The sequence below is a fragment of the Rhinatrema bivittatum genome, chromosome 1, assembly GCF_901001135.1.
Source record: "Rhinatrema bivittatum chromosome 1, aRhiBiv1.1, whole genome shotgun sequence".
Lineage (NCBI taxonomy): Eukaryota > Metazoa > Chordata > Amphibia > Gymnophiona > Rhinatrematidae > Rhinatrema > Rhinatrema bivittatum.
The window spans coordinates 573,693,942-573,719,404 of NC_042615.1; the positions used below are offsets into that span (position 1 = coordinate 573,693,942).

Sequence of the window (25,463 nt, forward strand, 5' to 3'; positions counted from 1 at the left end):
CAAGCAGGAGTCCGGGAGCGATCTCCTGCACTCGTGACGTCGGGTGCCAGGAACCAAAATGGCGCCAGCGCTACCTTTGCCCTGTCACATGGTAGGGCAAAGGGCCACTGGCACCATTTCTATTAACGCAGCCGTGGCCCGAGAGTGGGAGATCATGCCGGGACCCCCCCACTGGACCCCAGGTAATTTAAAACATTTTGGGGGGATTCAGGAGGGTGGGGGATTTGTTTTAAAGGGTCGGGGTGGGTTTTAGGGTTGTTTTGGTGTGCCGGTTTTCCCGCCCTCCCCCGATAAAACGATTTTTTAACCAAAAAAAACCATGACGATCAGATTTCCCCCCCCCTCAACCAAAATCGATCGTTAAGATGATTGATCACACGATTTACATCCCTACTTGACATTCTTACATAAATAATATCAAGACATTTTCTATGTATGTTACACTAAACAGGAACAATAATCAAAAGCTAATTTTTATTCAGGACTACACCAAAATCAAATGATCAAATAATGTGGAACCTCCCAATTTATAATTTCAAAAAGCCCTATTTCACTAGAGGTACAATCAAAAATCATTTAAAGAACAAGATGAGATCAACACCTGAAGGATTTGAGAAACCACAATGGCTTAGTCAATGTTATCATCTCTCAATCTTAAATCGTGTGTCTCTTTGCTACTGAAAAAAAATCCATTCTCCATTTCAATGAAATCTATTACTACTTAACAGAATGCTATATCTTAAAATCTAATTCTGTACTGCTTATCATACCTTCTAGCTCAACTACACATATAAGAGACTTGAAAATATAGTCAGGATGCATGTGAGAGAGTGTGAATTTTTTGCAAATTAATATCTATATTGCTCTTCTTTGTAGTAATTTCCTGGTTAAACAAGCAATTGAATGAAACGAAAATCACATCCTTGCAAGGGACATCTGGCCAAAGTGACATGCCACTACCTTCTGTGAAATCGATCAGTGTTTCTCCTAATCTAGGAGCAATGCAGAATGGTCTGGTAAGAAATGATAGCACATTTTAAATACTAGTGTTTTGCTGAGATAAAGGTAGAGCATGTACAGATTGCAGAAAACCTTTTTTTTTTTTTTTTTTGTAACATGTCCATATTTTGTTCTGTTTGCTTTATCTAATATTATCATGCTAGCTTTTGCTTTTTTTTTAAACTCTATCCTTATTTTTCTTGATCACCCCCCTTCAATATATAATACACCTTTGTCTTTGAAAGAAAAATAACAAGCCAAAGAGATCCCAGTTGAGGACTCTGAGCAAGCAGGCTATTTGAAGTTTTGTAAAAAAAAAAAAAAAAAATCTTGAATTACAAAATTGCCATGGGTAGAGTGACACAGGCAGCGTGATGTTTTTGTCTGCTTTTTTAGGATGAATGTGGTAGTATTTCAGGCTATGAGCTGTTAAGGGAAAGCAAAACAGCCTCATAGCTAATATGGCTTCCTCATTGAGTATACAAACAACACAAACTAGAGCAATCGTTAAGACTTATGCATACTATAAAGTTAGGGGCTTCTCATTATGAAATAAACAAAATATGTGTGTATGTGTTTATCAAACAGGATATGAATGAAGCCTGTTCAGTTATGAATTTTGCACGCTCTCTTACTCCCTCCACTCTGACCTAATTTTAAGCTTGGAAAGTTGGAAATTCATCATATAGATGTTTAAATCATATACATTCACATCTGCCTCTCATCCTAAAATTCACAAACATGCTACCTCTGCATCCTAAAGTAAAAGTAACATACAGAGGTTGATATCAAAAGGCTAGCCGGTTAGCTAAGTTAGCTGGAACAATCAGTGGTGAGGCTAGACCTGCTCAATAGCAGGTCTAATTTATCCAGCTAACATGGTCAGATAAATCTCAATATCACTGCTTGTCCGGCTAAGTTAGCTGGATAAGTAGCTCTTTCCTGTTCCCCCACCACTTAGCGGGCTAACTACTTAGATAAATAGTTATCTGGCTAAGTGGCAGCCACCCAACACTGCCGTATATAGAGCTGGAACTACTTAGGCGGTTAAGTCCTAACTTATCTAGGTAAGTAGAACTGAATATCTGGTCCATAAAACCATGCATATACTTATGCATCAAATCTCTGATAAACTCTCTTCGCTTCCTAGTTTCCTATTTACATACTTGGCAATTCATTCTCTCAATTCCAACCGACAAACATTACAACTTTCTTTTCTTATCAGTCAAGCCTTCAGTGTTTATATTATATTAATCCAAAAACAAAATGCATCAGAAGTTTATGGATTTGTTTAATGTAAGGCTTATTTAGTAAAATTTGTGCTAAACATTTTTAAATATGTAAGTGCTCAAGAATTTTACCATGCATGATAAAATAGCACTTAATTTGCAATGCATTAACTTTTCTTGCATTCCTGCAAAAAAGCAGCAGCAAAATAAGGCATGCTCGCTGAGCCTAAAAATGCAGCATGTGCCTACTGCATATCAAAGTCCCTCATGCTAACCAACCCAAAAGGAAGGGATGGGTTAATGTGGTGGATTTCATTCTCCAGATTGCCCGCCCTGTACCCTCCAATAACACCACCACCTGGTTTAGCAAGCTGATCCTGCCAACTAGTACATCTTCTTCAGGCAACAAAATCCATTGCAATTTTGCCCCCTTTTTTTGGCATTTCCGTAAAGAAAGGGACAGGAGAAAGGTCTGCTCTTCCTGCCTTATTCAACAGCACATCAGTATGGCACTGGCTGATGTTACACTGTAGTGCCTCACACATGCAGAACATTGTACCGCATGATGTTAGGCAGCCTTTTAATGAGCATTGGCAAGTGTGGTGGGAGGGAGTAGACTTTGTTTTCCTTCTTCATTCTTTTCTGAAATTCTGAAAAGAGGTAAATATGGGGGGTCTCTGGGAGGGAGGTTGTTTGGGAGGGGTCCAGGAAGGAGAGTGTCTGCCAGGGGGCTCTTGTTGCCAGGGAGAGAGACTTCTAGGTGGGGTGGGGGAGGAGGGTCCTTATATGTGTGATGGGAGGGCAGGCGGAGGATTGAGATCACAGGTTTCTTAATTTTGGGGTGGGAGTTGAGAGGAACTGATGTCCTTGCTAGCAGTCCAACATACTAATGTTAAACATTAGTATGTTGGACTGCTAGCAAGCTAACTTTATACCTGGTCTGAGGCAGTGTTTAGTAGGGATGTGAATCTGGCTTCGGATGATTGAAAATATCGTCAGAAATCGGGGGCTCCCCCAAAACGATAGGAAAACCCCACGATACTGATCGTGGGGGTTCCCTTATCATTTTGGGGGAAGGCGGGAAAAACGGCACACAAAAATAACCCCTAAACCCACCCTGACCCTTTAAAACTAACCCCTTAGCTTCCCCCACCCTCCCGACGCCCCCCAAAACTTTTTACAGGTACCTGGTGGTCCAGTTGGGGTCCCGGGAGTGATCTCCCACTCCGGGCTGTCCTCCTACTCCCGGGCCATCGGCTGCCACTAATCAAAATGGCGCCGATGGCCCTTTGCCCTTACCATGTGACAGGGTATCCGTGCCATTGGCCGGACCCTGTCACATGGTAGGAGCACTGGATGGCCGGCGCCATCTTGTGCTCCTACCATGTGACAGGGGCTAACCAATGGCACCGGTAGCCCCTGTGACATAATAAGCGCAAAGGCTATCTGCGTCATTTTGATTACTGGCAGCCGATGGCCCGAGTGCAGGAGATCACTCCCGGACCCCCGCTGGACCACCAGGGGCTTTTGGCAAGTCCTGGGGGACCCTCCTGACCCCCACAAGACTTGCCAAAAAGACTTGCCAAAAGACTTGCCATGGCCCGCGCCATTTTTAAAGATGGCGCCGGCCATCCAGTGCTCCTACCATGTGACAGGGGCCGGCCAATGGCACGGATACCCTGTGACATGGTAAGGGCAAAGGGCCATCGGCGCCATTTTTATTAGCACAGCCGACGGCCCGAGAATGGGAGGTCGCTCCCGGGACTTCCGCTAGATCACCAGGTATTTGTAAAAAGTTTTGGGGGGGTTCGGGAGGGTGGGGGAAGCTAAGAGGTCAATTTTAAATGGTCTGGTTGGTTTTTTTTTTTTTTATCAGCTTGGGCCTCACTAAAAAAAATTAGCGATGTGTATTGGAATCGGAACCGATTCCGATTCACATCTCTACCGATCAGATTTTTTTCTCCCTCCAGCCGAACCCGATCATTAAAACGATCGGGCACACGATTCACATCCCTAGACAGCAATGCAAGTCAGAGCAGCACCCCATCATTGCTGCCTAGCAAATACTCCAAAGGAAAATGGAACAAATTCTCACTTCTGTCCCAGGTGATTGCTAAAGCAGCTGTGAAGAAAAATTCATGTCCAGTACTCTCAAAGAAGACAGCAGCTCAAATCTCAGTGACATTCTATCTTACTGAGACCATAGAGGACATGGATACAGATGTGCTGGCATATTGGACTCCAAGTCTTACATCTGGCCAGTCCTAGTGAGAGTGGCTCAGCACTATCTCTCCTGTGCACCAATGAGTGTCCCCAGCGAAAGAGTGTTTTCCATGACAGGAGACGACATAAGCTCTCATCACTCTAGGCTGTCACTACACTTGATGGAGAAGCCAGTGTTCCTTAAAATTAATCTATTTTTGCTTGACTATTCAGATTTGCCATGTGAGTGGCAAGAGAAATTGGAACGTGAAGGTCCTGTAGCTGCTGGCTACTCTGCCTTTCTACATTCCGTGCCTCAATAGCAGCAATGGGGCCTGCATCCAGCCACATCCAGTGACTGTGAATGACTAACTGCATCTGCATGCTCTGTTTGCAACATCAGCAATTGGGTCACACTTCACCAACCGCATTAATGATGCTGCTATCCAGGCCCTAGATGCCAGATCGAGGTCTGGAAAGGTTTGTAATGCTGAGTCCTGCTGTGCCCCAACACTACCAGTTGGGCCGCACTTTAACCACCACTCACTGCTGCTCCTATCCAGGTCTGAGATGCAAGATCCAGGACTGGAAGATTTGCTGTGCCATGTCTTGTTATGTCCCCAACATCGCCAGTTGGGGCAAAAAACCAATCCAAGGACCACAAAACATCAATGCTGAATCCTGCTGAATCCTGTGTCCCCAACTTCGCCAGCTGGGCCACACTTCAACCGCCACACTGCTGCTCCTTTCCAGACCTGAGATTAAAGATTGAGGGCTGGAAGAGAATCAGTGCTGTGTTCTGCTGTGTCTCCTACTCCACCAGAGGGGACACACTTCAACAACCACACTGCTCCTGCCTCCATGGCCCAAAATGCCAATCCAAGGGCCACAACACAAGAATGTTGACTCCTGCTGTGTCTGAACACTGTCATTTGGGTCACACTACAACCACCACACGGCTGCTCCTGTCCAGACCTGAGATGCAAAATCAAGGGCTGGAAGAGATGCAATGCTGTGTTCTGCTGTGTTCCCAACTCTGCCAGTTGGGGCACACCACAATAACCACCCTGCTGCTACCTTCATAGCCCAAAAAGCCAATACAAGGGCCTCAACAGAAGAATGCTGTGTCTTCAACATCGCTAATTGGGGCACACTATAACAATTATGCTGCTGCTGCCTCCATGGCCCGAAAAGCCAATCCAAGGGCCACAAAGCAACAATGCTGAGTCTTGCTGTGTTGTCAAAATCATCACAGAGCCCAACATGCACTGACTCCTTCTGCATGAAGGTGTGTCCCCATCCTCAAAAATGGGGCCTGTTACTCCCTGCTGCCTCCTGACTTGTCACCATCCACAAATTGGTTCTGACTTAGCTTTCTTCCTCCTGATACATTCCGAAGAAAAACACTTGGACATGACACTATAGGGTTCTGACAGGACATCCAGTAGCAGCCTTTTACTTCCATACCCCAACATAAACAACACAGGGGTCTAGCAGCAGATCCTACAGCAGCCTGACACTAAAGTTCCCCTGCACCAACAGCACAGGGATCACATTCAGTAGTAGCCTTAAACTGCCATACATCTCACACCTCACGCCATACACCTCAAACCTGCTGCCTTCTAAGCACAACCGCAGGTTCATGATTCCACCAAGTTTGATTACATTCTCAAGCCAACTCCAAGGCATGACTCCACTGGGTTCCTCTGCCTCCTGTTCTCTAGCATCCACCTCTGAGGCAGGCATGACTCCACTGTGTTCCTCTGTCTCCTTTTCCCCAGCATCCATCTCCAAGGCAGGCATGACTCTGCTGGGTTCCTCTGCTTCTTTTTACCCAGCATCCATTTCCAATGCAGACATGTCTCTGCTGGGTTCTTCTGCTTCTTTTTCCCCAATATCCACCTCCAAGGCAGGCATGACTCTGCTGGGTTCCTCTACCTCCTGTTTTCCAGCATCCACCTCCAAGGAAGGCATGATTCTACTGTGTTCCTCTATCCTCCTATTCCCCAACATCCACTTCTGAGGCAGGCATGACTCCATTGAGGAGATCTGCCTCCTTTTAAGAAACGCTACCTCAGAGGCATGACTCTGCTGAGTTCCTCTGCCTCCTTTCCCCAGATGCCCCCATTTAAGCATGACTCCACTGACTTGATCCTGCCTGCTTCAACCCAAACAGTTGTTGAGAAGCAGTCAAGGGGAGACAGGGGAGTCATACCTCGGGGGGGGGGGGGGGGAGGGTAAACACCCCCTTTGCTCCTATTCCACTGACCTCCCCTTCCTGCTTCATCTCCAAACGCTTGTTGAGTCGAAGCAGGTTGGAGAGGTCAATGGAATCAGGCCTCAGGGTTGGAGTTTGCCAAATAGCACCACTGAGACATGACTTCAGTTGATTCTGCTGAGCTCCTCTGCCTCCTTTCTCCAGATGCCACCACTGTGGCATAACTACACTGACTTCCCCTGCCTGCTTCACCCCAAACAGTTGTTGAGGCGAAGTAGGCAGATAAGGTCAGAGGAATCAGGCCTCAGTGTAGTGTTTGACAAACATGACAGGGACATGATTCCACTGAGATCCTCTGACTCTGAAGAGCTCTAACCTCTTCAGCCTTTCTTGATAGGGCAACTGTTCCATCCCCTTTATCATTGTGGTTGCCCTTCTCGGCTCATTTCCAAGTTCTGCTATATCTTTTTGAACTGCACACAATACTCTAGATGCAGTTGCATCATGGAGCGATACAGAGACATTGTGATAGCTTCCATTTTATTTTCCATTCCTTTTCTTATGATACCTTTCTCTTTGCTTTTTTTTGACACCGCTGCACACTGAGCTGAGTATTTCAATGTATTGTGACTCAAAGATCCTATTCCTGGGTGGTGGTGATGTTCAATATGGTACTCAGCATTAGGGATGTGAATCGTTTTAGGACGATTAAAATTATCGTCCGATAATTTTAATATCGTCTTAAACCGTTATGGAACACAATACAATAGAGATTCTAACGATTTATCGTTATAAATCGTTAGAATCGTGAGCCGGCACACTAAAACCCCCTAAAACCCACCCCCGACCCTTTAAATTAAATCCCCCACCCTCCCGAACCCCCCCCCCAAATGAGTTAAATAACCTGCGGGTCCAGCGGCGGTCCGGAACGGCAGCGGTCCGGAACGGGCTCCTGCTCCTGAATCTTGTTGTCTTCAGCCGGCGCCATTTTCCAAAATGGCGCCGAAAAATGGCGGCGGCCATAGACGAACACGATTGGACGGCAGGAGGTCCTTCCGGACCCCCGCTGGACTTTTGGCAAGTCTCGTGGGGGTCAGGAGGCCCCCCACAAGCTGTCCAAAAGTTCCTGGAGGTCCAGCAGGGGTCAGGGAGCGATTTCCCGCCGCGAATCGTTTTCGTACGGAAAATGGCGCCGGCAGGAGATCGACTGCAGGAGGTTGTTCAGCGAGGCGCCGGAACCCTCGCTGAACGACCTCCTGCAGTCGATCTCCTGCCGGCGCCATTTTCCGTACGAAAACGATTCGCGGCGGGAAATCGCTCCCTGACCCCCGCTGGACCTCCAGGAACTTTTGGCCAGCTTGTGGGGGGCCTCCTGACCCCCACGAGACTTGCCAAAAGTCCAGCGGGGGTCCGGAAGGACCTCCTGCCGTCCAATCGTGTTCGTCTATGGCCGCCGCCATTTTTCGGCGCCATTTTGGAAAATGGCGCCGGCTGAAGACAACAAGATTCAGGAGCAGGAGCCCGTTCCGGACCGCTGCCGTTCCGGACCGCCGCTGGACCCGCAGGTTATTTAACTCATTTGGTGGGGGTTCGGGAGGGTGGGGGATTTAATTTAAAGGGTCAGGGGTGGGTTTTAGGGGGTTTTAATGTGCCGGTTTTGCGATTTTTAGATTTTTCACGATTTTTCACGATTTTTCACGATATTTTACCCCCCCAAACGGCAACAATACGATTCCCTCCCCCTCCCAGCCGAAATCGATCGTTAAGACGATCGAGGACACGATTCACATCCCTACTCAGCATAGTGTAACTATAGTTTGGATGATTCTTCCCTATATATGTCATTTTATACTTGTCCACATTAAATTTCATCTGCTGTTTAGATGCCTAGTCTTCCAGTCTCTCACAAGGTCCTCTTGTAATTTAACTATTTTGAACAATTTTGTGTCTGCTAATTTGATAACCTCATTCATCCTTAACCTTTCAGTGCAGGTAAGATGTTAGCAGGGGGTATGCGAAGAGTCAAGGGAGCAAGTAAAGATTTCTGGTCTCCTCAATTGCCCTGGAATAGGTGGTGATGTCCCTCAACCACATGGTTGACTGGAGTTTTAGGGCACATGCGTGATGTGAGGAACTATGGCTGTACAAGGGAAGGATGTGTGGATCATATGGTTGGAGGAGGTGAAAAAGGGGATGCTGCAGAACCGCTGGGCCCTTCATTATATCACCATCAGGAGTTGGCACCAGTCTGTGGGCTCTCTTCCTTGGATATAGTTTGCTCATTGTCACATGTAGAGCCATGCAACAGAAAGGACCCTCTGGCATGTTTGTCTCTGTGACAATACAAAGTTTATAAAGTACTTCATAGAGTTCAGCCTATCACATAACCACAAACAGTTATGCTCTATAGAAAATGCTTGAATGCAGTAGAATGGCAAAGAATGTACCACTTCTTTGCAGCAGGAAAGTACAATTTGTTTTCTTCTTTTCTGCTTTGGTGAACACATCTATCTGGAAATAATGTTATAATCACAGTAGGCATTCTAGATCCAGTTACTTTTTATTGAATTCCAGAAGTTATCATTTATAATAAAATGTGTTGGAGACGGCAGCACAGAATAACTCTAGCACTAGTCTCACAATCTTTGCTAATCCTATGAATGCAGAATGACAAGAAATGACAGCCCAGCAGGGGGGGGGGGGGGCAGTGGTGAGGAGGAGGAAGGCGAACCAGTGCCTTTGATGAATTATGAAGCATTCATTTTCATTTGAATTGATAAATTGTTGATTTGAGAAGTGCACAGTTGTTTAGAATTTTCTCTAAGTGGATTTCATCCTGGAGGTGACTCATGGAGGAAGTGACAGGGAGTTGATTGTTTCATTATCTGAGCACCTTTTGGTTTTAGGGTCTGTTCAGGGTAGGAGAGCAGCAAGTGAATGGAAGACATGGAGAGGCACATGTTCCTTGCTGTATTAGCCATCCCTGAGGGTTTGTTATTTACACGCATACTGGTTGATCATGCATTCTTCCCTTGGGAAGTAGCTGTAAATTTCAGGACAACATTGCCAACATATTCCTAACTTGGATCCAGTTTTTCCCCTGCCCCTGTTCTTTGTACTTTCCACCTATCAGTTGCTAATGTAAACCGGCATGATGTTGTATACTAATGTCAGTATATAAAAGTTTCAAATAAAATAAATAAATAAACCCTTCCCTCTGAACACGCTTATTCTATAATTTATATTACGGACTGGAGTTACATAAGTATTAACTGAAAAATTAGGTTTGTGTCAGATCTACCACCAATCAGGTCCTGTGAGCATTCCTTAGTCCAGGTGCTGTTAAGATGGGTTTAAATGGTTGTTCTTTGTTTCCTTGCCACACACCACCCATGCTTCATTGGGCTACTGTCACATTTCCTGTTGGGTGCCTTTTCTCTGGGCTGGGAGGCCCTGGCTGTTTGGGCCTTTCTTCTTTGGAAAGCCAAGTCATTCCCCCTTTTATCTTTTTTTTTTAAACTGTTTTTATTTGCAGTTTTTCAACAATGAGCAATTCAGGGCATATGATCCATCCATATAACAGTAATATCAGCACACGGTTACATAACATCCAAGATTAGGTGCATAGTAGCATGCACAGTAGGGACCTGTAGAACATCCGTTAAAATAGGCATAACAATAACCCTAATAACAATACTAACAACAGCATGTAACCTAGCTCCGGGCAGTAGAAATAACATATCAACAATAGGTAACGATCTGTGTTAGCCCCGTGTGGTTACGCACGAGTTATAAACCAATAATAAGTGAACAACCTTTTCCCCGCTCCCTCCCTCCCCTCCCTTCCCCCATCCCCCCTTCCCCCCTGTGGGTACGGCTACATTATACGGTTTACAGTCTTGGTTTGCTGAGGTAAGAATCGAGATCTTCATGGGTACCAGGGTAATGCCTGAAAAAAACCCTTATGGCATGTGAGGAAGGAGTCCCCCTAACCGTTAGGCAGTTGAGCAAGGATTCTGGGTTGTAAGTATGACAAGAAAGGGGATCACATCTGCTCGATGTCAGTTTTGGAATGATGCTGGTGTTGATGCAAATAGATTTCATGGATACAGAGACGAAGCATTAGTCTAAACCAGTGATCCCAAGCCGGAGGTTTGTCCTCCAACCATTTGGACAGAATCACCTTCGTCCCCATTATCACGGCTTTAGTGAGAAAAGACTTCAGAAACTTTAGTTTATGACAGTTTAACTGACACCCAGCCCAGAACCCAAACAGCCAGAGACCTGGGTCTACCGGGATATCCCCCTTTTATCTTGTTGCTTTTTGCTGTACAATTTTTAGTCCACTGACTTTAAAATTGTGGCTATCCAAACTTCACACAGTGCTCAAGGCATGCTTACTTCACAGATCTATGTTATCCTGGATGCAAGACTGATCAGAGGCACTTTACAAGAGCTCAGCAGCAGATAAGTTTAAGAACATACAATTCTTTCTTCTAACTTCGTTTTCCTTGCTCTTCTCATTGTAAGATTGGGAGTTGTTGGCAAGTTTGCTGTTTTCATTAGAGTTTATAGATTTGTTTTGTCCTTTAAGCTGTAGGTGTGGGAGATTGAATAAAGCTAATGAAAAAGAAAAAAAAATATATATAAATAAGCTTTTATCTAGATACTGTTCTTTTCTTGCTGAAAGTCAGCTGAATAGGCAAAAACCAAGCCCAAGAAAAGCAGTAAACAGAAAAAAAGAAAGTGGAGAGCTATTAGCACAAATGCTCATAGTCTGGGCAATAAATCCCAGACCTGCAAGCCTTAATGAAGGCAGACTTGGATGTTGTTGCTTTCACGGAGACATGGTTCACGGAATCTCATGATTGGGATACAGCCATACTGAGCTATAATTTTGTTAAGGAAGGACAGAGAGGACAGAAAAGGGGGGAGGATTAGCTCCTTATATCAAAAACAATATCCAAGCAACTGAATTGCAAGGAATAGGGGGTAGAGTAGAAACATTATGGGCCATCCTAAAAAAAAAAAAAAAAGAGGATAGTGCATCCATTTTTTACCGGAGTGGTTTACAGGCCTCTGACTCAAATGGAAGAACTAGACATAAAGATGATTGAAGACATACAAAAGGTGGGAAGGAAGGGAGACGTGTTGATTGATGGAGATTTTAATCTGCCTGATGTGGGCTGGAGGATCCCTTCTGTGGAATCTAACAGAAGTAGAGAGAGAGCGGATGCCTCTGCAAGGGGCTCTGTTCAAACAAATGGTAATGGAAGGGAGGGAGCTATTCTCGACTTAGTGCTCACAAGTGGGGATAGCGTCTCAAATGTCCGGGTGGGGGCCCACCTTAGCACCAGTGATCATAAAACGGTATGGTTTGATATTGCAAATAGGATACAGAGAACTCACACAAAGACCCAAGTTTTGAACTTCAAAAATAGGGACTTTACTGAAATGGGAAAATTCCTGGGGATGGAAATTGAAGACTGGGAGAAAATGGGAGAAGTGGATCAAATGTGGGCCAAACTAAAAAGAGTGATCACAAAGGCAACTAATCTTTGTTAGAAAAGTAAACAAAAATAAGAGAACTAGAAAACCTATCTGGTTCTCAAAGGAGCTGGCTGACCAAATAAAAAGAACAACATTCGAGAAATGTAAAGGATCCCAAAAAGAGGAACACAGGGAAGAATATCTGGTTAAACTGAGAGAGACGAAGAAAGTAATCAGGAATGAAAAATGTCTAGTGGAAGAAAGGATTGCCAAAAAGGTAGAGAAAACATTTTTCAGATACATCAGAGAAAGGAGAAAAGGCCAAACAGGCATAGTGAAACTGAAAGGTGAAAAGAATCAATGTGTGGAAAGAGACCAAGAAAAGGCAGAAATATTAAACAAATACTTCAGTGTTCACTAAGGAAAACCCTGGGGAAGGACCGTTCCTTGTTAATAAGGCAGTCGATGGGGTGGATTTGATGAAACCCCATTTATGGAAGAGAATGTATAGGAAGAGCTAGGAAAACTGAAAGTGGACAAAGTCATGGGGCCTGATGAGATTCATCTGAGGATACTTAGGGAGCTCAGAGGTGTGCTGGGGTGTCCGCTGAGTGATCTGTTCAATAGATCCATGGTAACAGGAGAGTTGCCGAGTGACTGGAGAAGAGCAGTGCTGGTCCCGCTTCACAAGAAGAATGGGAGCCGAGAGGAGGCTGGAAATTACAGGCCGGTTAGCCTCACCTCGGTGGCGGGAAAATTAATGGGGACTCTGCTGAAAGAAAGGAAAGTAAACTACCTACAATATTGTGGCTTGCTTGATCTGCGTCAACATGGATTCACCAGAGGTAGGTCCTGTCAGATGAATCTGATTGATTTCTTTGATTGGGTGCTTAGAGAATTGGATCAAGGAAGAGCACTTGATGTGATCTACTTGGATTTTAGTAAAGCCTTTGATATGGATCTATATAGAAGACTCGTGAACAAAATGAAAAGCTTGGGAGTGAGTGCTAAGGTGGTGGCATGGATTACAAACTGGTTGACGGATAGAAGTCAGAGTGTGATGGTAAATAGAACCTAGTCTGAAGAGAGAACGGTGTTAAGTAGAGTGCCGCAGGGATCAGTGTTTGAACCGGTTCTGTTCAATGTCTTTGTGAGCAACATTCCGGAAGGGATAGAAGGTAAAACTTGTCTATTTGCGGATGATGCTTAGATCTGCAACAGAGTTGACATGCCGGAAGGAGTGGAGGGAATGAGATATAATTTAAGGAAGCTTGAAGAGTGGTCGAAGATATGGCAACTGGGATTTAATGCCAAGAAGTGCAGAGTCATACATCTGGGACTTGGGTAATCCAAAGGAACTGTATGCGATAGGCGGTGAAGCGCTGCTGTGCACGGAACAGGAGAGAGACCTTGGGGTGATAGTGTCTAGCTATCTAAAGATGGCAAAGTAATATGACAAGGTAATAGCTAAAGCTAGAAGAATGCTGGGCCGCATAGAGAGAGGAATATCTAGTAGTAAAAAAAAAAAAAAAAAGTAAGTGATAATCCCCTTGTACAGGTCCTTGGTGAGGACTCACCTGGAGTACTGTGTTCAATTCTGGAAACCGTATCGCAAAAAGGATAGAGACCGGTTGGAGACGGTCCGGAGAAGAGTGACCAAAATGGTGAGAGGTCTTCATCAAATGACTTATGAGGAGAGGTTGTAAGACCTAAATATGTGTACCCTGGAGGAGAGGAGGAGCAGAGGAGATATGATACAGACCTTCAGATACCTGAAAGGTTTTAATGATGCACGATCAACAACAAACCTTTTCCACTGGAATGAATCCAATAGAACTGGAAGTCACGAAACAAAACTCCCGGGAGGACAACTCAGAAGTAAAGTCAGGAAATATTTCTTCATGGAGAGCGTGGTGGATGCCTGGAATGGGTGGAGGAGGTGGTGAAGACAAGATTTCAAAAGGGCATGGGATAAACACTGTGGATCTCCAAAGGCAAGGGGGAGGAGACTGAAGTAAGGCATGGGGGTATCTTGCTGGTATGGTGGATACTACCCTTAACAAATAAGCCGTCACATGTGGGTAACTTGCTGGTGTCCCAGATACTACCCTTGACATATAGACTACAAAATATTAATCAATGCCATCATTGCTCATGCTGCTTCAATGGCAGGGGGGAAAGAGGAAAGGAAGAATTTGATTCAGTCAGCAGCCAACAAAGACATTGAAATGTATGGTCTGGGAAAACACATGAGCGTGGGGGTAACTTGCTTGATGTGGTGGTTACTACCCTTAACCAAAAGCCTGATACTACACTTCTGATGCAACTCCAACATTGCACATTGCTCTCTGATTCAATGGCAGATGGGGAGGGAAATTGGTCTCAAATAGTAACCAACAAGAACCCTGACTGATAGGTATGGAAAACTGATAACTATGGGAGCTTGCTGAGCAGACTAGATGGGTCATAAGGTCCTTTTCTGCCATCAATTTCCATGTTTCTAAGTGTCTAGGTAGTTTCTTGTCCAAGGGACTTGCAGTGTGGTGCTATAGCCAGCAGAGGAGGCGAAGTCAGAGTTAACCTAGAACACCTTACCTATTGAGCTTTTCTCAATCATCATTGCTTCATATATGGGGTTCATGGATCAGAGATAGGAAGGCAATTTTTTAGTGTGTCAATCAGTGAATTCCAATTTGTATAGCACTGCCTACAGCTAAACATTGTAGTCTAGGCAAAGTAAATGCATGCATAATGACAATGCAGCCTCTTTCTTTCAAGAAAGAACATAACGTAAGAAATTGCCATGCTGGGTCAGACTAAAGGGTTCATCAAGCAAAGGCTATTGGCACCATTTTGAATACTGGCAGGTGATGACCCGCGTGCAGGAGATCGCTCCAGGACCCCCGCTGGACCACCAGGGACATTTGGCAAGTCTTGGGGGGGGGTCAGGAGGGGTGGGGGGTTGTAGATAAATAACTTTAAAGGGTTGGGATGGGGTTTTGGGGGGAACAAATGTATTTTTGACATATGAATGGATCAGGGGCCCCCGAGAATGGATGCAACGGATTTGGGCCCCTACGAATCCGAATCCCGAATGGGATGACTCCGTCGTTGCTGCACATCCCTAGAGTCCACCTCAACCTGAGAAGTTTGCAAAACCTCAGTTAGATTTAAGCCATTATTCTTAGAGTGCACAGGAGTGCTCATAATTTGACCATCAGTTCCCTTATTGTGAAGATAAAATAGCATTTACAACTGGTGGAATAGCTTCCAGGGAAATCTTCAGGAAATCAATATAAAAGCTCCTCAACATCTCTACCGGAGATAACATAGCAGACCTAGGAAAATGTAATATTCTTAAATTAGATCTTCTAGTATATGTAACCCTGTTTCTAGTGGAGGTTCCCTGATGTAGGGTCTATAGCAAAGTCCCAGGGCTGTCTTTACTCTCTCAGACCTCTAACATGCTCGAGCACCAAATTTTAGTCCTGGGGGCCAGGGATTTTAGGAGGGGAAGAGGCCTGAGCCTGTGGTAATCAGGTTGCACAGTAACTCTCACTCTTAGCTTAATACTCCAGGTGGCCAATCCAAAAGGGCACCCCTGAGTAAAGGCTCAGAGTTCAAATCATAAAAAGGTTTCATTTAACTGAAATAATAGTATCCAAGCTTATTCTAAAAATCATAAGATGAGAAAAATACAAATAAAAAATACACGTTTTGTCCATTGTACCTCTTTTAAAGACCTTCCTTCCCTTAACTGAGTCCTGATCCAAAATGCCCTCCCTAATAAGGGTTGGTAAGTTCTCCTCCAATTCCAGCGTACCCCAGGAGTGATGGCAAAAGCTTCCCCCAGCTTCAAAAATAGATGGATTCTCAATACTTTTGAAAACCCAATCTGTATTCCACTCCTATAAACCTCATCTTTAAACAAGAGGAATAAAAAAAAAAAAAAAGCAATCAACTCTCCAAGATCTGCTCAAGTAAACCTGTGCAAAGCAATATACTGAACACTTTAAAATATATATTTTTTTCTTTTTTTGTGAAGACATTTCAAAGTTTATATTAAATATCCCCACTATGCATAGTATCAATCCCAATCAATTTATATTACCAACTTGTAATGTTTTCAATATTTTTATGGTCATATGTAGTACTAGTATATACTGTACAAAATCAGTAAGTTAACCAACAAGGTTTTCAAACCTATCTGGTGGAAGGAGACACCATCCAGTCAGATTTTCAGAATATCCACAGTGAATATGCATAAGTTAACATGTGTATGCTGTGGAGGCAATGCATGCAAATTTCTATCATACATTTTCATTGTGGATATCCTGAAAACCCGACTGGATGGGGCTCCCCCAGGACAGGTTTGGGAACCACTGACCTATACCACAGGCTACAATTACAGAAGTCAGGAATGAAATAGTTTTGCCTCTGTTCACACACCAACCCAGTAATACTGATTATATAAATTGTGTTTCCGAAAAGGAAAATTATTTAAATGTTATTCTTTAGATATCATTATCCTATAGAGATCTGCATTAGTTTGCAATGAAATAGGAAATGTCATAATACTGAAAGTCTATTACTTTCTTCTGTTGATACTATACAAAGAGGATTTGACACTGATAGTAAGTTTATGCTTATCTCCCTGGATATAGCAGCTGCGTTTGACTCTGTGAATCATGACATCCTTCTCAAAAAGCTTTCCTCTCTTGGGGGTATTGCAGATATGGTTATAGACTGTTTTAAATCTTACCTTTCTCATTTCAATCACCACAACCTCCTTCCCTCTGATCAGCCATCTCCCTTTCCCCAGCACATCAGGGATTTAGGTGTCACCTTGGACAGCCATCTGAATCTAAAAAAAATTATCAACAATACCACCAAAGACTGCTTTTATAAACTGCACAGGTCCTTAAGAAACTAAACTAAGACCTCTCCTCCATCATTATGACTTCCAAGCCATTCTCCAAGCCATCCTATTTAGCAAGATTGACTACTGCAACATCCTACTCCTAGGCCTTCCCTCAATTTCCATCAAACCTCTCCAAATGCTGCAAAGTGCAGCTGCTAGAATTCTCACCAACTCCCACAGAATCGATATTACGCCAATCCTCAGAGATCTCCATTGGCTTCCAATCCCCTCCAGAATACTTCAAAAGACCCTCACTATTTTCCACAAAACGCTGTACAACCAGAATATTCAATGGCTTAACGACTCCCTGCACTATCACACTCCTAACAGACCAACCAGAGCAGCCTATAAGGGATCCATGTCTATTCCCTCCCACAAACTCACTCACCACATATCCACTAAAGATCGCACCTTTTCCATAGTGGGTCCTACATTATGGAACTCAATGCCCCCCGAACTACACCAAGAAAACTGTACAATAACCTTCAAAAGAAAACTAAAAACTTTGCTATTTAAACTGGCATATACATAACAATGAGGAATTAAAACTAGGAATAGCTGAAAGTCCTTAAAAAATCTGTTTATTGATTAAATGATTGCCCGACTCTAGGCCTGAGTTTCGCCCATTGGGGGGCTGCTTCAGGGGCTGTAATAAAATAAATAATTTAAATTAAAAAAACACACAGATACAAAAATAACTTGACATAGGCTTTTAAGCAGATAAATTATAATCGTATAAGATAATTAATAAATGTCTAATAGAAAATACAAATACAGGATAGTACAAACTTGTTCTGAAAAGAGGAGGAGACAAGTGAGAGGAACTTCAGCAAAGCAAGGGCACATGCAAAATTACTTATTACCTAAAAACCACAGGTTGTCACTTTTAGGATGTGCTTTTCAATTGCTTAAACCTAATAAAATAATTAATTAATTAAAAATATGGAAAAAGCAACTATCTTAAAAAGAAAAATAGAATTATTTATATAAAAAAAATCATACCTCGTTTAAAATGGGAATGAAATGTTAAATGGGTGTGCTCTTTCCATGGAGGTTCATAAACAGACAAACATAAAAAAACTTCATATTAAAAAAATGATGACAAAAAAATTAAACTAAATTAAATGAAAAAAAGTAAAAAATGTTGTTACCTCTTGAGACCACGATTATTAAGCACTCATATCCTTAAAAACAGAGCAGCTACCAAGGTAGCATGCATTCCACCGACAGCATAAAATTTGGATTTAAATCAGAGCGGCTCCGAACTCCAACAGAAGGAAATATTCATTCAAACAGCAGCCGATGCTCTAAATTAAATAAAATAACCCCGTGATGTGAATGTAAAAAATATAAGCAATATAAAATCCAATTATGTTTAAAACCTAAGTCAAAATCCACTAAAAGGTAATTTATAGCCATTTGGACATTGCTGTAATAGGTAACTAACTTTACCCGTGCACATGGAAGAAAGTACTTTCTGAAAATATACTATATTTCTTGCTAATTATATAAGCCAATTTAAACTTTGAACTAAAAAAATTTTTTTATAACAAATATCAGCTCGCTGAAAGACCGCGGTCCATATTCACAATTATATCGCTGTCCGCACAGACGTGGGTTGATTTATCTTCTTTAAGTATCATTTGCTACAGCGCACTTTCGCGAGCTATTTGTTATAAAAAAAATGTTTTTTTATGTTTGTCTGTTTATGAGCCTCCATGGAAAGAGCACACCCATTTAACATTTCATTCCCGTTTTAAATGAGGTATGATTTTTTTTATATAAATAATTCTATTTTTCCTTTTAAGATAGTTGCTTTTTCCATATTTTTAATTAATTATTATTTTATTAGGTTTGAGTGATTGAAAAGCACATCCTAAAAGTGACAACCTGTGGTTTTTAGGTAATATAAGTAATTTTGCATGTGCTCTTGCTTTGCTGAAGTTCCTCTCACTTGTCATCTCCTCTTTTCAGAACAAGTTTGTACTATCCTGTATTTGTATTTTCTAGTAGACATTTATTAATTATCTTATACGACTATAATTTTTTATCTGCTTAAAAGCCTATGTCATTATTTTTGTATCTGTGTTTTTTAATTTAAATTATTTATTTTATTATAGCCCCTGAAGCATCCCCCCAATGGGCGAAACTCAGGCCTAGAGTCGGGCAATCATTTAATCAATAAACAGATTTTTTAAGGACTTTTGGATATACATAACAATACCCTTCGCCTCCCTTTCCCAAAATGCATCCACCCTTCTCCCCCCTTCCAATGAAACCCTGGACCCTAATCTACTTTAACTTTCAGTTAAATTTTTTAGAATATAGTTTCTATACAGAATCTTGTAAATAGTTATTTATTCAATCGTTTCAATCATTTATCTAATCGCCCTACTTAAGATCTATGGACTCTTCTCTTCCTCTATTCTCCCATCTTATACCTTCACCTCCCTGTTACATGTAACTTTAATTTCCACTTCCTAAATTATGTTTATTAACACCGTTATCTATAAACCAATGTGATATGCAAATGAATTTCGGTATATAAAAGGTTTTAAATAACTACATAAATAAATATGCATTCATAAACCTTAACATGGTTTCCAATTTTAAATGGTGTTCCACATCGTTCTGCTTTTTTCTCTGTTCTTTTCTCCACTTTGCTGATTGTCATCACAGTTAGGACTACTCTACAAGCTGAATGCAGATGATCAATTTTTCTTTCTGTGGAAATCATCATGTCCCTCACTACACAATTCACTTTTCTGTGTCTCTCCTCAATCTGTGCTTTGTCAAAATACAATCGACTAACATTAAATATTGACCAAACTGAAATTCATACTTTCATACTATCCTCTTACAGATATTCATTCATGTCTTTCATTTGAAGGTTTTAACATAAAGATCTCTAATCAAATAAGCAGTTTATGTGCTACTCTTAACCCTTCTCTCTATGCACTGTCACATAAAATCAGTCATTAAAAATTCTTTTATGAAACTACACGTTACGTCATATTCATCCATTTATTAATCCTGTTGACTTCCATGCAGTCCTGCAGTCGTTAATTCTCTCTGCCTTCGATTATTGTAACATCCTCTTTATTGGGCTTCCAGCATACACCCTAAAGTCCCTCCAGATTATTCCGAATGTCACAGCACATTTTTTTATGGGCACCAATCTTCATGACCATATTACTCCAGTTTTACTTTCTCTCCACTGGCTTCCCATCCACTGGTGAGTTTGCTATAAACTGGCCACTACCGTTCACAATCACCTCAACAAAATTAAATCACCTTGCTTTTTCTTTGTTTTAAAAATCCATACTAGGGATGTGAATCGTGTGCCCGATCATTTTAACGATCGGGTTTGGCTGGGGGGGGGGGGGGGAATCTGATCGTTAGAGATGTGAATTGGAATCGGTTCCGATTCCAATTCACATCACTAATTCTTTTTAGTGAGGCCCGCACCGATAAAAAAAAAAAAAAAAAAAAACCCACCCCCGACCTTTTAAAATTACCCCCTTAGCCTCCCCCACTCTCCCGACCCCCCCCCTAAACTTTTTACACATACCTGGTGGTCCAGGGGGGCCTTGGGGAACAATCTCCCATTCCCGGGCCATCAGCTGCGTTAATAAAAATGGCGCCGAGGCCCTTTGCCCTTACCATGTGACAGGGCAAAGGTAGCGCTGGCGCCATTTTGAATATTGGCAATACGGCCTGAGTGCAGGAGATCACTGCCAGACCCCCGCTGGACCCCCAGGGACTTTTGGCCAGCTTGGGGTGCCTCCTGACCACCACAAGACTTGCCAAAAGTCCAGCAGGGGTCCGGGAGCGACTTCCTGCACTCGGGCCGCATTGCCAGTAGTCAAAATGGCACCGGCACTATCTTTGCCCTCACTATGTCACAGGGGCCGACCGTCGGCCGACCGTCAGCCCCTATGATATAGTGAGGGCAAAGGTAGCGCCGGTGCCATTTTGAATATTGGCAATACGGCCATCCAGTGCTCCTACCATGTGACAGGGGCCAGCCAATGGCACAGATACCCTGTCACATGGTAAGGGCAAAGGGCCATCGGCGCCGTCTTTGAGTGGCAGCCGATGGCTCGAGAGCGGGAGATCGCTCCCCGCCCCCCCCCCCCGGACCACCAGGTAATTTTAAAAGGTTTTTTTTGGGGGGGGTCGGGAGGGTGGGAGAGGCTAAGGGGGTCGGTTTAAAGGGTCAGGTGGGTTTTTTTTTTTATTGGGCCATCGGCGCCATTTATATTAGTGGCAGCCAAAATGGCGCCGATGCCCCAAGAGCGAGAGATCGCGCCGGGACCCCCCCCACTGGACCACCAGGTATTTTAACATTTTGGGGGGGTTCGGGAGGGTGGGGGAGGGTAAAGGATTGGTTTTAAAGGGTCGGGGTGGGTTTAGGGGTTGTTTTGGTGTGCCGGTATTCCCACCCTCCCCCCAAATAATTCCCGTGCCCGATTTAACGATTTTTGACGATAAATCGGGGGAATTTGTATTGTATCGCGACTCTAACAATTTTTGACGATTTAAAAAATATCTGATGATTTTTTTAAATCGTCAAAAAACGATTCACATCCCTAATCTATACCCCAGTTCAAAATCTTCATTTGGCAAATCAACAATTATTTGATATACCTTCTCCTAAATGTGTTTGACTGACTGAGATATATGAGCTCACCTTTTCTATAGCTGGGCCGCTTTACTGGAACTTCTTACAGTTTGCACTTCACACCATCACTGATCTGAAATTATTTAAGCATGCATTGAATACTCACCTGTCTAAGCAAGCTTACCTGGCTAATTGTACTCTTCCTCCTTTGCTCCAGCATGAAGTATTGTTTTCCAGCCTAGTTTATGTATGCATTCTCCAAGTTGCATACTTTTGCATTACTTTTGTAGCCCACCCCAAACTATTCAGAGGGGCAGGGCATAAAAAAAAATGTTCCATTTCATTTCCTAACATTTTCAAAACAAAATGGAAGAAAAATCAACAAAATTTCATTGGTTTACTTCTGTTTCTTTTTGAAAATTTAAAAAGAAAAACAAAATCCTCCTGGAGACTTTTCTGAGGCCTCCCGGGCTCCAATCTGCCCTCCTCTGTGTGCCTCCTCACCCTTCCAAAAAAAGGTCTCGGGCCGGGAGCCATCCTAGTTCCCATTTACCCCATCCGTGAGGGTCCGTCGTTCTAAGGAGGCAGGAGAGATGCCCACTTATCTCCTGCCTCCAGGCTCTTCTTTATTTCAGTGGTACTGGTCTCACTTGATGTCTAAAGGCTGACCGGTGCTATTGTATGGCCATACAAGAAAATTGCCCTGGCCAGACCTAAGGATGTGGCATTCAACATCACAAGATGGCGCCTGTCTCAATATACCTAGACCATAGCATGTTACATTGAAACTGGTCAGATTGATACAAAAATGTTTCCTCACAATTGATAACATCTGGGGTCATATTTGCTCCCATTGCAGTGCCATTTATTGACTAGTAAAATTCGTGCTCAAAACAGAAATAATTTTGACACACAGCTATCTCAGCAAACTTATTATAAACGCCAATGGTATTCCAAATCGTTTAGGATGTGCTTCCAAAACTGAAAAAAAAATAATTTCAAGCAACTTTGACTAAGGAATAGTGGTGTATATTGATTGTATATCTAATGTCACCAATAACATTTCACTTATTATGTCTGTGACTGGATTCATAAGAATATAAGAATATTGAGCTAGATTTTAAAACTCTGCGTGTGCGTCCATGTGAGCATGGCTATTTTATAACATGATAAGAACACTGAAGTTTGCAATTGGATAATTCTTTCTGAATTAATACAAACAAGGAGTAGAATATGAGGTACTAAATAACTCACATGAAGAAAAGAGATATTTTACAAAAGTCCTGAGGTGTGTAGCAGATGGCACTAAAGCTGATGATAATCTGTAACGTAAAAATATTCTTAAGATGATAATGACAGGTGGTGTAGAGGTAAGAATTCATCCCAGAGGCTCTATGAAAAAGAGTACAATAAAAAAAAACTAGCCTGGTACACTATGGAGAGAATACCAGAAGGTTATTTTAAAGAAGACCACAGCATAATTGGCATTAAGAATGTTGGAAGACCATCTGGATAGCAAATGTGAGAGAAGGAAAAAAATAGAGTAAAATGAGAATATGAAACATTTGGAGATATGATATTTATCCATGTTATTGATGACCAGTTTTAATGTGCAAGGGTGAGGCCTAAAGGTTTGGCCATGTACACTTGCTCGCATGAATGTGAATTGATTTTTATACCAGCATCAAATTTAACTGATTAGTAGGTTTATTTGTAGACCAGGGGTGCTCAAACATGTCCTTGGACCACCCCTGGCCAGTCAGATGTTCAGGATATCCCAAAAGAATATACATTAGAAATATTTTCAATCATAGGTAGTGCATGCAAATAAATCTCATGCACATCCATTAGAGATAACCTGTCTTGGGGGGGGGGGGGGGGGGGCGGCAAGGACTGGTTTGAGTACCTCTTTTAAAGACAATCTTTGCTTTTAATTGTTGCTTTGAACATGATAGATATTGAACCATGAAGGGAACTAAACAGAAAATCTTTCTTTTTTGTGAATTAACTACAAATAACGCATTTGTGAAATATGCCACAAAGTCCTGATTCACTTAGTGAATTGAGCATTTTCCCACTGTGAAATAATCAGTTTTTACTTTTAGTGAATTCTAAAGAGTTTGTGGTGGTCTGAATGTTTTGTACCATTTCATATCAATACATAAGACTTGCCGTATTGCATCAGACTAAAGGCCCAGCAGGCCCAGTATCCTGTTTCCAACAGTGGATAATCCAGATCATAAGTACCTGGCAAGGTCCTGAAGAGTAGATAAACTCCATGCTGCTTATCCCAGGGATAAGAAGTGGATATCTAATCCACCTTAATAATGTTCTATGGACAGTTCTTCCAGGAATTTGTCCAAACCTTTTTTAAATGTGACTATACTGATAGCTTTCACCACACTCTTTGAAAGGGTAAACCGATTAACGTTTACCCGTTCCACTCCACTCATTATTTTAAAGACCTCTGTCATATAAGAATATAAGAAATGCCATACTGGGTCAGACCAAGGGTCCATCAAGCCCCGTATCCTGTTTCCAGCAGTTGCCAATCCAAGTCACAAGTACCTGGCAAGTACTCAAACATTAGTTAGATCACAAGCTACTATTGCTCATTAATTACTGCAATAGTTTATGGATTTAACCTCTAGGAACTTAAACCTTTTTTAAACCCAGTAACACTAACTGCTAAAATCACATCCTCTGGCAATGAATTCCAGAGTTTAACTATGCGCTGAGTGAAAAAGAATTTTCTTTGAATTGTTTTAAAACAGATACTTGCTAAGTTCATGAGGTGCCCCCTGGTCGTTCTATTATCTGAGAGAGTAAATAACTGATTAACTTTAACTTGTTCAAGTCCTTTAATGATTTTGTAGACTTATATCATGTCCCCCCTCAGTCGTCTCTTCTCCAAACTGAACAGCACTAACTTCTTTAGCCTTTCCTCTTAGGGCAGCTGTTCCATGCCCCTTATCATTTTGGCCGCCCTTCTCTGCACTTTCTGCATTGCAGCTATATCCTTTTGAGATGACCAGAATTGAACAGGGTACAAATTATAAACAGAATGATAGGGAGGATCAACTTGTGGCACTTTATGTCCAGGAGGGTATAGAGTCAACAGGATAAAGATCTTACAAGAGACTAAATGCACAGTAGAATCTATATGGGTAGAAATTCCATGTGTGTTGGGTAAAAGTATAGTGGTAGGAGTATACTGTCCACCTGGACAAAATGGTCAGACAGATGATGAAAGCTAAGGGAAATCAGGGAAGCTAATCAATTTGGCAGTGCAGTAATAATGGGAGATTTCAATTACCAACAATCAATATGTCTATTTGTCCACAGAACAGCGACCTAAGTAACTTTACCAAAAATACATTGTATCACAAATATTTGTTTTTTTATCATTGGTACTATAGACTTTTCATAATAGCATTTCAACATAATTTGTCTAAGAATTTGGGACCTTCATAACACCCACGGTTTAACAAGCTTTAACTTGTGTTTACACCGTTACGGGTCCTTTTTAATCATTGGTCCACTAGTCCAGTTTTGCAGGAAGATTTTTTTGAATTTTCAACACTTTTCTTAAAAATATCAAAGAATTGTACTTCCCTTTATTCTTTGGAATGGTACCAGAGTCAAGAGTCTCACGTGTTTCGCGAGCCACTGCTTCAGGGACATCTCATAGTGACTCACTATGCCCGGCGCTCCTCTGGATAGTTCACAGGGTGCTGCTGCTGTGGGAAATCTCTAGGTACTTAGGTAGGATGATTTTTC

The 25,463-nt window shown here is 42.4% G+C and overlaps 1 protein-coding gene across 12 annotated transcripts in view; it reads left to right on the forward strand.

Annotated features, from left to right (window-relative positions):
* Positions 1 to 25,463, forward strand: part of LOC115099952 (spindle assembly abnormal protein 6 homolog) — a 311,055-nt gene that overhangs the window by 187,878 nt on the left and 97,714 nt on the right. For 11 of the 12 annotated variants that reach the window (XM_029618040.1, XM_029618030.1, XM_029618093.1 and 8 more), the window contains one exon: positions 877 to 1,016. In XM_029618040.1, coding sequence (XP_029473900.1) covers positions 877 to 1,016 — 140 coding nt within the window. Of the gene's footprint in view, positions 1 to 876; positions 1,017 to 11,056; positions 11,180 to 25,463 lie in introns of those variants that run through there. The other variant, XM_029618109.1, reaches the window with a different exon arrangement.